The following is a 13556-nucleotide window of genomic DNA, read 5'->3' as shown; positions in this document are numbered from 1 at the left end:
CAACAGGAACTTTTTATATTTAGACAAAGCTAATGGATACTCGTACTCATTCAACATATGTTATACATTTGTAGCACCATACCATACAGTATACTCGGCAATGGAATAGAAGATCCTTTTCAAACTTTGGGAACCAACTGGGTCACAGGAAAAAAAATCAACATAAGATTTTGTTATTTGTGAAAAATAACATGAAACACGTAAAACCCTGTGGATTCCTTGAAGGCTTTTGTAACACATCTGACGTTAACTCTTCGCTGACAACAGATAACGTGGCATTGGTGAGGTGCATTTACCCTTCACTGGCATTGGATGTCATTGCATTGGTGAGGTGCATTTACTCTTCACAGGCATTGGATGCCATGGCATTGGTGAGGTGCATTGCACTCACAGCCACCCAGCTCAGACAGCTCTTCCCACAATGCAACAGATGCTGGACCTTGTTGATGTCAAGTTTGTCTTCTTCATTGAAAATCTGTGCAAGTACAGATGGAGAAGGGCAAAAATACAAAAGCACAGGATCATTAACAAGTCCTTAAGCAGAAAACGTGCACAAATGTTTGTGTCAGTTTAGAATCAACATCCATTCTTCGAGTACAAAGTACAATCACCCGATAGAGGGCAAATTTCAATGCATGTCCTTCAGTTTACAATACATGCATCACCATTAAAGGAATGAAAAGATGCAGATATCAAACTCAACTTTTGATAATGTAGAGAATTGCAATACATAGGCCTACATCAGTGAGTTTGACCTACTTTGTAAAAATCCAACATTTGGCTAATTGAAAGCACACAAGGAATGGTACAATGTAACTATCATAACTGAATGCAATGGATCAATGTGTGAATATCGCACAAGACAAGATTTTGTTTTTCCTTCTCTACCTGCATATTATTCAACTTATACAGGGTAGGCCAAATTGATTTGATAGAATCTTGATAATACTTGCATTGAGCACATTTCACCTCTAAAACCAATTTCATACAAAGCAGATTGGGCCCAGTACCTTTTACAGCTACAACTCATATTCAAAATCACACATTATTTTAGAAAGGATGGGACTTTACTGGACTAGTATTTATCTACAATGTACCAATTTACTCCTTTCCATTTGTTAAATTCATCTCTTCTCAATCTTACCCTGTGAAGGATATCTGTGATAAAGATGAGTCGAGTCCTGTGCTCTGAGAGGTGTGTCTTCCTGCTGCTGGGTGGGGCATTAGCCAGGAAGATCTCCAGGTTTTCAAGAACAAACTCGGCCTGTTTGGAAAAAATGAGACAGGGATCACATTCATCGGTTGTTGTGACATCACTCAACTGATTACCTCTGCCAAGAAGGTTATGCTTTTGTTGGCGTTGGTTTGTTTTCCCGTCTGTCTATTTTGCAAATTGGATTGTAACTTAAAATGTTATGAACTGGTTTGAATTAGATTTTCAGGAAGAGGATGACGCAAGTAACAGATGATTACATTTTGTTACTCATCGAGGTCACAGACTGGACCCAAGAATATGAATCTTTGTTAAGGATTCTTTGGGCAAAAAATGAGAAAAATTGAAACTGTACATCCTTCAGGTGCACATGCACATACTAAATACAGGTTAAGGGCACAGTAAGAAGCTACTAAAGGTAAAGAAACCACCACAGAAAGGATTCTTTGTTTTTTTCTTCATCAGGAAAGAGGTCCATTTTAGCTTATGTGTTAATGGCTGGTGATGAGCTGTTTGGCAGAGGTCTGCCTCCACAGAGTGCTTTTCTAGCTACAAATATCAAATATCTTATTTCAAAGTAAGCAGTAATCAGGAAGGTACAGTAAATCATTTGTCTCACCTCTGACAGAAAGTCAGCACTTTCTTTCATTATCCCCCTGATTTTCTGGAGGAAAGGCGAGGGTCGTCTATCTCTGGTTGCTATGGAGACAGATGAGGATGAGAATGAGGATGAGAGTCTGACTGTGTCATCAGAATCTGACTCCTCCATGGTCTCACATTTCTATGATAAAGGAAGACAAGAAGTAAGGTATGAGGTATGACATAGCACAATAACCAGAGCTTTATATTAGCATGTTCCCAGTAATATGTCTCTCTCTCTCTCTCTCTCTCTCTCTCTCTCTCTCTCTCTCTCTTTTTTTTTTTGGGGGGGGGGGCACCACCATACAACAATAAATTACTTTTGTGACTGCAAATTTGGTTAAATCCCATCTCCTTACATCGTTATGGCCTGTATTCTTCTTTGATGGATCGTCGGGTTGTTCTTTTTACTACCTAGAGACATTTCTTTTAAAATGAAATCAAAAATAAATTTTGATGGAAAAAAATAAGGCATTTATGAGAAGAAGGGTAGGATGAGATGTGCCACATGAGATTCAAAACCTTTGAGATCAAGAAACCGTTACAAATCAGAGATTTTAACATACCACTCTGGATGCAAGCCTCCTTGCTTTCCTGATTCTGCGATGACAGGCAAAGTGTGTTCTCTGCCTGTAATGTTCAGCAGCCAGTTCCACTGTGCTCTTGACCACTAAGTCAACAGGTTTGATCTTGTAAACCTGAAGTTGATGAGACACAACAAATCTGCTGATTATTAATTCAATATCATTTATTGTATCCAATACTGTAGTCAACTACCATACAGAATGTTAATGGTAACAATAGTAGGATATTTATGATAGCAACAGTTATGGAAATCAATGAAATTTATAAATGTACGTATGCATCAATAGAATAATAACAATGTAGTAATGCTGATACTATCTATAGTAATAAATAAGCATTGATGAAGGTAATTATAGCAATAATGATGACAATAGCAAGTTATTACAGCTGTCTCATTATTATTATTATCATTAGTACGGTAGTAGTAGTAGTAGTAATAGTAGCAGTCGTAGTAGTAGTATCATCATCATCATCATCACCATCACCATCATCGTCATCATCAGAACAGCTGTCATGATATGAGATGACTTTATTTACTGAGAGAAGCCCCTGAAATATCAGCACTGTCCCTTAGGAGCACTCTGCAATTATTTCCCTCTGAATTGCTATCATCTGACAGCCACTTTTACTTGTAAGTGAAAAGATGTCAAAGAGGGTCACTCTTGTCTTGTCCAAGAAATTTTCAACCTGGCGGGACCCACTCTCAGATCTCACATTCAAGAAGCATTAGCCTTATCAAGTCACTGCGCATTCCCCAAAGTGGGCCCAAAATAATGAATTGACTTCACAGAAATAATGCTTAAAAAAATCAAGATAATTGACACAGAGTTTTTTTTTTTTTTTTTTTGTTTGTTTGTTTTTTTTTTTTTACGTAGGGATATAGAGGGCATAAGACAAATATTTGCCAAGCTTCATGATTTTTACAATTTAGGACATTTGCGCAACTGTGTGTGTAAAAAAAAAAAGGCAGCAAGTTGTCTATAGTAATATAAATGATTTGCCCAATATTTCATCTCTTATCTGCATTTCAGTGTGAAATATTGGGCTCGTAAAAATTATTTACAAAAACATACAGTTGTACATATTTATATATGATTTCTGGCAACAGACTAAACCATTGGTGGGTTTGTAACTCAAGACTTTTTTGGAATATTTGCTCTTCGTCAAAATGCCCTGGACGTGCCAATATGATTGTGCCAATGTTAGTTCTATCAGCCACAAATTTGCAACGTCAAAATGAGTATATGGAAAGAGTTTGTACTGTACCTGAGTCATCCAAATCTTCCCCTCACAGTGGTGGCCATAGTCGATCACTCTCTTCCCACATTCCCAACAGAAGCCATGTCCACATTTGCAGAGCATGTAGTAACAGCCATCTTGCTTATAAATTGGATAGTAGCACTTTGGGCATCTCTTGGTTGGAACTACCACAGTGAGGTCATCACTGGATTGCTTCAAACCTGAAGTTATAATAGAGAGAGAGAAAAAAAAAACCAAAAAACAGAGGTTACCTCTCTTTTCGTTATAAGCAAAGATGATTTAACTGAACTTTAGAGATATTTGAAAATATGAAACAATGCATGGAAAGAGTACAAACAAAGTATATCCATTTGTATCTGCCATGATAAAACTTCCATGTGTACTTTTTGCCTACTTAAATCTCTAGTTCAATTCTGGAAAAAAAAAAAATACATTATTTTCATTTTACCAGCACACTGAAAGAGCATTTGTATACCTCCTTTTAAAGGCAATGGGAATAGTACTCTTCACTTCACTAATTGTAATTTTCATATCTGGCAATAACCGTATGTGGATTTTTATCAAAACAATGAAAATTCAAATTTCACTGATGTGTAATTATACTACAGTGCATATCAAAAAAAAAAAAAAAAGGTACAGTGCACTCCCGTTATAACGAACACGGTTATAGCGAAATTCCGGTTACAACGAAATTAAATTTAGGGCCGCAACATTATCAACTCTATGTATTTTTATTGTTTATTCATTCGGTTATAACGAAATTTCGTTATTCGGTTATAACGAAAGAAAACTGCCGGTTCCGAGGACTTTGTTATAACGGGAGTCCACTGTAATCCAATTTTGGAAGGCTACTATTTTATAATTGTCAGCTATAGAGAGCGCTACGTTGGTGGTGAGGATAAGGGAACTCGTCCTTTTCATTGGTACCTAATTATGTTGACAAACGTCATGCATGACTGAGGAACATGAACTTTAAAGACAACAATGACAAATGACAATTACGAAATAGTAGCCCTCTAAAATTGGTTTACCTCTTCTTTTTTTTTTTTTGATATGCCTTGTATTTCTGCATCTACATAGCTGGTACTTTGGTATATGTTTGGGGGAAATTCACCTTGAAGTCATGCAATACCTAAGTGCCTAATTCTCCATGAGACAAGGAACATCATCACACAGCAGTGAAGATTAATTTGCTGTACCAATGACATTTGGTACAAGGAAATGAGAACTGGACAAACTTAATAGGCAACTCACGCAAGAGTTCGGTGGCCTTCCTGCGGTACGCCTCTGCCTGCTCGCAAGAGGCTGGCCAATGAGCTTCTTTCTTGCACTCAGAGCACCAGAACGAGCCGCACTCGCAGGTGATTGGAACCATGCGCCCCTTGCCGACATCTGTTTTCTGACTGGCCACTGTGAGCAGGCGACCACACGATGGACTGGGGCACCACTGCAGCTCTGGCTGCAGCATGAGGGCAGTATTCACTTTGTTTGCTAGGTGACGAGCAAAGAATGTGGCTGGGAGGAATGACATCATGGTAACCTCATCCACAAGACTGGTGCACCGGTAACCCTGTCAAGAGTAAGGATGAGCAATAATCAAAATCTACATCTATACAGTTCAAACGTTTGTTTGAGCCATGGTGGAAATGCTTCCCAAATGATTCTTTGGTAAGGTGTCATATGTATAGCACTGGGTTCTCCAGGTAAGGATGGATATTGGTATTTACAGAATGGGCTTTAGAATCTCTGCAATCTGATTGGTCAATTGTCATGCACTGATTTTTACTGATCCACACTGAGCCATGCGTCCGGTAAAATCCAAATGCATGGCTCAAATCTTGTATAGTGTTGTAGGTTTCATTTTATAACACAAATGATGCACAGGCCTATTTCGTGGATAAGTGAGAATTGGATGCTCTCGTTTAACTTTGGAACAGTCTAAACCCTAAAACTGTTTAAACAGTTCCAAAGTTATACTCGCGCATCCAATTCTCACCGATCCACTCTGTTCTGTGCATCATTTGTATAAAAAGGAGACTGGACATGTACTTACTGAACAGGCAATTCTGAGGTCTCCCTGCTCCACCCTTGACATCATGTGACTGCTCCAGCACTGGTCACAAAACCAATGGCTGCAGGCAGTAAGAGCGGTGCCAGGACATATCTCACTCAGCTCCTCATAGCAGATGTTACAATATCCACACTCACTGGATGATCCAGATGGGGTACTGTCACCAGTCTCACAGTCTTCTGCATCTTTCTGCTGTAGAGCCTATGAATTTAAACAAGACAAAACAAAAATGAAGAGAAAGAGTATCTATCAAAGATTCGCTATGGCAAATGACAAATGTGGCATGATAAGAAAGGGCAAACACACAAAGCAGTCTATCACAAAACAGCCTGAGAGTAGAACATTTTGTTCTGGAGACGGAAACTGCCTTCTATCTATAAAAAAAAGAAGATTACATACACCAGCCTGTTTCATAAAGAGTTGCAATTAATTGTATGCTAGATTAATTGAGCGCAACTCCTTTCAATATTGAGCCATTTTTAATATTGAGCTTAAGTCCTGCTACATAAAGACACTTAAGCTTGATTTCAAGAACTATCAAGCATGACTTTCAGCAGATTGAGCGTTACTTGCGATCAATCGTAAAGTCGTTTATAAAACACAATTCGCAATTATGCTTGCAACTTACGCTCAATCTTTATGAAACAGGCCCCAGATAATCACACAAATAGAGTTCTGTACCATCCACAAAGTAGCTGCTTCTTTAATTTCATTTATGTACTATATCATGCATGGTATCAAAATTACCTTTGAGCATGATTAAAAAGGTACAATCTTTTTCTGTATTTTTGTAGTCTGTTTTGTATTTACCTTCTGGACTGCCTTGTTTGCATCAGTGACAACATATCTCCAGCAGAGGGTAGACTGTGTGGTTTCCATGGCAAAAACAGGCTTACAAGGCAAAGAATGGTTTGACTTTTCAAACAAATATCTGCAAAGAGAAAATGGATTGTAGACATTAAGGTCTCACAACGATAGTGATACTGATGTTTGGTATTCAAAGATGAATTTACAGGAGGCAGAAAAATGTACTGATGGCACCACATACTGGCAAAGTATAGTGAGGTATTAACTTGGATTAGGGGCATTAAACCTCAACATATATATGCAACATTTTATGAGATAATCAGGAATGGGTTACAGGGGCGGATCCAGGAATTCCGTAAGGGGGAGGCGCCTTTACAAAATTAACAGGGGTGCACTCCCCATTTTTTCTTTTTATTTCTTTTGTTTAACCAAAAAATAAAGAGGGGGCTTGCGCCCGGTGCGTCCACCTCTGGATCCGCCACTGGAGTTATGTTTCATTCATGTTGACAAATTAATATATCAGATTGATTATTGACACATTTGTCTTATGGTAGCCTTATGACAATTACAGCAATAGAAATTACATCTCATAACATCTTTGCATTAAATCTGACTTTAATTTTGACTGGGAGTGATTTCCACGGATATCAACTCTCCTTGAAAATTATTTTCTCTACCTTTTCTTTTATATAAAATCTAAATATGCTGCACACAAGCTTCATGGGTCATTGATACAATACCTGGAGCAACAGTTTAAACATTTTATAGTCTATCTTGTTGGCAAACTCAAGCAATTTTCAACCATATCCAGCTGCAGCGAAGCATGTCTAAAGCCTCATCAAACAAAAAGGCAGTGTCACAAACTAGATGCTCTTTTAAGAATGGTTGAGAGTACTCACCTCTCTGCAGGCAATGCCGCTACTCCTGAGCTCACAGCATGGACCACATCTGCGATGTTGCAGACATCAAGACCAGTCAGGCACTCTGACAGCATCTCTCGGTCTTCAGTCACCCCACACAGCTTTACTCTGATGTCCTCTACCAGACTGTCATCCTCTTTTACACTCATACAGGGATTCAGCATACAGTCCACTATCAGAGAGACATGATGACCAGTCTGCAGGAGGCTCCTGGCCAAGATTTCCCCTTTGGCACTGGTCTGAAGACGGTCAATGATCGAGTCAGTGATGTTGATGGCAAATCGGCGAGGAGTGCACAGACCCTCAGTGTGGTTCTCACCAAAATTCCTGCTCAGTGCATCCACGGCGATGCTAGTGGTCTCCACTGCCATATCAACACTCACTTTGATGCGAAGAGCAGCAAGTTTCTCCATTTCCCTTTTCTTTTCTAGCTCCTTTTGCCTTTTTGCCTCCCTCTCTTCAGCCTCCAGCCTCTCCTGTCTCCTCTCCTTCCTGCTTTTCTTCCTCGTTGACTTCGGCACATCATCAGTGAGCTGGGGTTCAACAATCACCATGACATCTTCCTTGTCAACAAGAAAGACTCGATCCTTGGTACCCACGGTCTGCTTGCTTTCCTCCTGATGTACATCGCGATGCTCCCGGTCTCCAAGGTGATGAGGTTCCATCATTGCCATGGTAACAAGGACCTCCAGGGCATCAGTGTTTACCTGGTAGGGTTCTGCATCTTTGGTCTCTTCTTGCCAATACTGCTCCTCTTCTTCCTCCCACTCCTGGGTGAAGTCCTCATCAAACTCCCACTGTCTGTCTGAGTAGAACTCTTGCATACTGCACTGATGGAACTTCCGTGTTCTATTTCTGCTGTTTCTCTTTGGTTTTCCGCTACCTGTACACGATTGTATATGAGGGGAAGAAATAAAAAATGAAGTGCTGATTATAAAACAGCTCTACTGAGCCTGAGCCTAAAGAGTTATCTAAAACATTCGAAAAATCAAATGCAAGTCCCCAAAATCATTTGCAACTTTAGTTTTTACACACATACACAAACACACAACTGCCCTTACCTGCTGGATTGCAGTACGTCTGGAAGGTTTGCCTGGGAGGAGCCAATGTAACATCATACCAGACAGTGCTTGGAACAGCATCCTCCTCATCATGATGTTTTCTCCTCCTTCTAGATCTCCATCTATTCTTCTTCCCAAAGTCATCATCATTTCCTATCACATCCCCAGTCTGCTGTCCCACAAAGGCATCGGTGGCAGCAGTGTACTTCTTCTTTGGAGACTTTGGGACCTCACTGACCGATGAGTCATAGACTCCTGTGCAATTCCTCCCATCACGGCCCTGCTTCAGCATGTGGTGCTCCGTGATGATGCTGCAGTTGCCGTAGTACTCTTCTTCATCCCTAATTCCTTCTATCACCTCCCATCGCTTGGCTTTGTTGAGGGAGAAATGAATCCTTTTCTGCTCAGTATCGTCTAAAAACAAAAAATGAAAATGGTACAGTTTACCATTTTCATTCCTTGAAATCAAAAATAGTCACTATACACTTGGTACCAAACTACCAGTCAAAAAGCGTTTCTTGCTGCATTTCAACAAGGAGACTAATATTTGAACCTAGTGTCGACAGTAAATGAACACAAAATATGGAGGTGTAGAAGCTGGTTTTCATGTAAGCAAATGTTAACATCACACATGAGCTTTGCCATTTCAGAAAAGAAAAATAGCTTCAGTTAGCTGGGTGAATACATTCATTATACAATGATACAATGCCTTACAGTAGACAAGAGTAACACAACACTAAAGTATGGTAACAATTTAGTTACATTGTTTCAATACCATGAAACAGGGTATATAAAAACTCAGCATTTCACAAACACATTACCTTTGAGATTGAAAGCACCATTTTCCATTTGCCTCTTCACAGCAGCCTTGGCAGATTTCTTGACCTGATGGTCCTCACCAGCAATCTTGGTCTTGACCACGATACTCTGCCTGCTGTAGAGTTGTTTGTAAGGGAAGGGCAGACGCCTGACGTTGTGGCTGGTAGCAAGACCAAAGCGGGTTCCTTCTCTTCGCACCATGATTCTTTAGGTTCTCTTGGTTGCTTTACTTGTTGATCAAAAAGACTTGGTTACCTGGTGTGTTTATGCCCTGCAAACATTAGACAGATGCATACAACATTATAACAATTATAGATGATTCAAGTAGCTTTGCAGGCTAGTAAACAAGCAGGCATGAGTTTCCTTCATTCCCATAAAATAGCTGCAGCATTCTGCAGCCATTTACCGTACTCATCAATCATCACTACAATTGTAGATCAATATCTCATTGAGGTGATGTTGATACCAGCATCAGTGACATAGAGACAGGATTATCTTTACTGCAAGCTAGGGCCTATAATACATTTAAATGTTCCATGGAAACTCCCACAATACAATGATGGGGCCGGGCTAAATATGCCAAGGTCATCTGTGTCAATCGCACTGGAGACCCCAACACATTAATGTCGTTACTAGCTACAGCACCTAGGGGTTACATCTGTTTGTATGTCTTACCATCTGCAACTTCAGGCCAGGGATATTACACAGATGGAGAGATCAGCCTGTTAATTTTATTCATTGTATAGAACTAGGAGATATGTTTGATCCGAAGACACTACGTCTGGTTTTGCTGCGCATTCTGTCAAAGTGCAAAGTCAAATCATTTTATAAAACTCCTCCAAACAGACAGATTTTTCATTCTAGGGATTGCATGCACAGCTGGTGTACATCAGTTACGTCATGGCAATATACCGTATACGCCAAATATTTCGCGAGGTTTTTATTTTCGCGAATTTCGCGAGTCAGGTGCCATTCGCGAAATTAAAGACACGCGAAAATATTGACTCTGATCCCGATGTGAAAGTGACGTATGCGTGTACACATCTCCGTTCAGTACAGACTCCACGATCGCAAATTTAACCACTCGCGAAATCGTCGGGAACTCCCGAGTCGTAAAAATTTAGACTCACGAAATATATGGCCTATACCGGTACAGTAGTTGGTGACAAACCCCATCCCATCCTAAATAAGTATACCGGTACTAAAATGAGCTTGAGCAAGCATCTCCTCGCTTCCCCTTGACACCCGTGCTTTTCCGTGCAGCTATAGTGCATGCTGGTGGTCAAGAATACGCCCGCATCCAGCCAATTAGATTTTACTCCGGCCAATTGCAATTGATAATTAAGCACATGTAGGGAATCGAACACCTTGTCTGATCAACTATCATAATCATGCTGAGGTGATTCAGGCCCGTACTGAGAAAACATTAAAACATAAAAGATTCAGTGTCTAAAAATAGATTCTACTAAAGGGTAGGTCCTCCCATGGCCCAACTATCGCCACCCTATAAAAGGCTAAGGATCTGTAGTGTAGCTCGTTTATTCCAAAAGTATGAGACTAATTTGGTATGGTACCTTTCGCCTCAAATACAAAAGGATCTATGCCGTAAATATGATTCTAACGTTAGGACTCTACTGCAGTTTTGAATCCCTATACCCAGATGACCACGCCATCCTGTTGATTCTGAATCTTTGTTGTCGTAAGAACATTGTTTAGCATGTATGGTAGCCGGCCCTACTACCAGGTACGGCCACCCTTATTGAAACCGACCGCGTATAATTCGCGCACTGAACACTTACTGACTTATTATACGCACTTCTCTGCGCGCAAAGCACATAAAAATGGATTGGCTTTGAATGTAGATGAGGATGGTGTGGGAAAACGCGATAATTCACTGTTCATTAATGGTTTTAATCAAGGACAAAATTTCGAATGAATATTTTCACCGAATCGTAATGACAGCACAATGTAATGTCTATGGAAGTTTCTAAAAGGCTTCTAAAAAGCTTCGTACAACCATGGACCTACGTTGTACTTGTAGGTCCATGGTACAACACGGTGTTCAGTACAACTCGGTTTGCGTGCATTGTCAATGCAAAAACAGCGGTCGATCCTAAAAACGCGATTTACCGCGGGGAGCTAAAACGAGGCCACGCAAGTTCGTCGGTGATATTTTTGTACTGAAACTTCGAATCGAAAAGGGAACAACGGCATTTGATAGAGCTGGATTTTCTCAATCACGTAGGTCAAGTTTTTTACGTGAATTTCAGTGTTAAATATTCTTATCAAGCAAATAAACATTAGGCGGTCGATTACAGTAGTAGGTCCAACCATACAGCTCGGATAATTCTTTTAACGTTATAGTTCTAACCATGGACCTACGTTGTAACGTTAGGTCCATAGTTCTAACAAAAACTAAAAATTTAAAATAGACTCTGTCTCTAGCCTACCTCCTTTAATTTCTGTCGCCGATTGCTTTTTCAAGTTGTTGGTCGCTTTCTCCGGCACCACCTTCCTCCTTCCCTCGTTACTGTGCTTCATACTTTCTGATTTTATGGCAATTTATATGCCATGGGCTGCCGGCTGTTGCCTGTTGTTGTGTACTTGCTAGCTGTTGTGCAATACCACAAGACTTTGTTGACAGTTTAATTTTAGCACATGACGACATCCACATTCAGCTGGACCAGTCTGGCCGCATCCGCAGGGCCGACAAGACCAGCCCGAAAGCGAAGCTCCCACACACAGCGGAGACGTGACGCACCCCGCCGGAGTTAGGCCGACACTTCACTACACGATCCGCCGCCTATGCGCCACGGCTTGCAGCTATAAAGTGTATGAAGCGGAAAGCCCGGAACAAAGGTTAACTCTAACAAACATAACTAAACATTCGACCAAACACACGTCTGCACTTGAACTCCGAGCACTTAGTAGTCGTTGTTATGGAATGAATTTGTGAGGATGGTAGTCTGCTTCCCATACCCAAATGTGCTTTTGGTTCTCTTTCGAGCGGGGATTTCGGCCAGCTAGGCCTGTATCAATATGTGCTTATCCCAGTCAAAATACATTTAGTATTTGATATGTTTTTCAAAGTATCCCATTCCAGTTTGATCATCATAGACATTAGTGTCTTCATCATCATTGCCATCACTCTGTAGTCTTTTCTAATATATTCTCATTCTTCTTCGTTCACACAGTACACCTGGATATTACATACCTTCTTTTACATGTCCTTTTACGAGAATTGGCCGGCATATATAATCAACATAATTATTTGTTTTCACATCTTTAGTGTCATTACACAATATTATTGTAATCACCATATTTGAAATTTGTTTCACAAAATTACTATAATTGTGATTATTGACGGTCATTCTGTCCAACATGACTATTTTCCTATATATAGTCACTTGTCACATATCTGTCACTCTGTTCACAATTTCTTTTTTTTTTTATTTCCATTACTTTAAAAGTGATAACGAACAGGAACTGGTGAGATTACGCTGAAAATGATATGTACATGTGGTAGGAATGTAGTCCTAACTGTATGTACAATGTATAATGTACAGTGTATCACAATATAGTCAAAATACATGCATGTATGTAAATGATACTGCACATCAGGTATAAAAGAGAAAATATTTTGTCATTGTCTATAGGCCCCTAATTGTATAAGTTGCCATATGTACAATGATCTTGAAAGAGGGGAAAGGTATTCACTGAATTTTTTTTAATTTGAAGTGTAGATATTACTTCTTCTCTTATACATTTTTAACTGTACTCTCTGTTTCACAGTGAATTTCATAGTAGGTGATCACATTAACCTAGCTTTTGAATGACTGTCATAATTGTTTGCACATGCAGATGATAATTCACTCCCATTATAACAGACCCATGTTATGATGAAAATTTCTTTATGATAAAGTATGTATAGAGGTTTCAAAAATCACAATATATATATGTATGTATATATATGTATATATATATATATATATATATATATATATATGAAGGGTTTGTTTGCAAAAACCGATAAGTCCATTTTTGAAGATTTTGAAGTACGATCTCTGTCATAAAGTACAAAATAATACCTTTTAAATGATATATTGCTCACTACCTATACAGGTATATTTTTTAAGTTATAGTCAAAAGAAGCAAAAATTTTCTTATTATTCTCTTTATTT

General features: G+C 39.5%; 1 protein-coding gene across 1 annotated transcript; it reads right to left on the bottom strand.

Annotated features, from left to right (window-relative positions):
- Window positions 1-288: 288 nt before the first annotated feature.
- On the bottom strand, window positions 289-9589 carry LOC140243867 (uncharacterized). The gene is made up of 11 exons (XM_072323543.1): window positions 9378-9589; window positions 8557-8970; window positions 7475-8378; window positions 6579-6699; window positions 5751-5969; window positions 4952-5267; window positions 3704-3897; window positions 2419-2550; window positions 1833-1994; window positions 1145-1264; window positions 289-475 (listed from the first exon to the last, which is right to left on the bottom strand). Exons 1-11 carry the CDS (start codon window positions 9574-9576, stop codon window positions 338-340), a joined length of 2919 nt encoding a protein of 972 aa, XP_072179644.1. The 5' UTR covers window positions 9577-9589; the 3' UTR covers window positions 289-337.
- Between the last annotated feature and the right edge of the window lie 3967 nt (window positions 9590-13556).

Source organism: Diadema setosum, chromosome 2 (assembly GCF_964275005.1).
Source record: "Diadema setosum chromosome 2, eeDiaSeto1, whole genome shotgun sequence".
NCBI lineage: Eukaryota > Metazoa > Echinodermata > Echinoidea > Diadematoida > Diadematidae > Diadema > Diadema setosum.
This window is presented reverse-complemented; position numbering and strand designations above follow the sequence as displayed.

Excerpts from the sequence above, each read along its gene's own strand:
- LOC140243867 (XM_072323543.1), bottom strand. The coding sequence starts at position 9,576 with ATGGTGCGAAGAGAAGGAACCCGCTTTGGTCTTGCTACCAGCCACAAC. Across the intron at positions 3,898-4,951 it reads GAAGGCCACCGAACTCTTGC|GTTTGAAGCAATCCAGTGAT; the intron begins GTGAGTTGCCTA and ends TTATAACTTCAG. Across the intron at positions 1,265-1,832 it reads GTGCTGACTTTCTGTCAGAG|GCCGAGTTTGTTCTTGAAAA; the intron begins GTGAGACAAATG and ends TTTTCCAAACAG.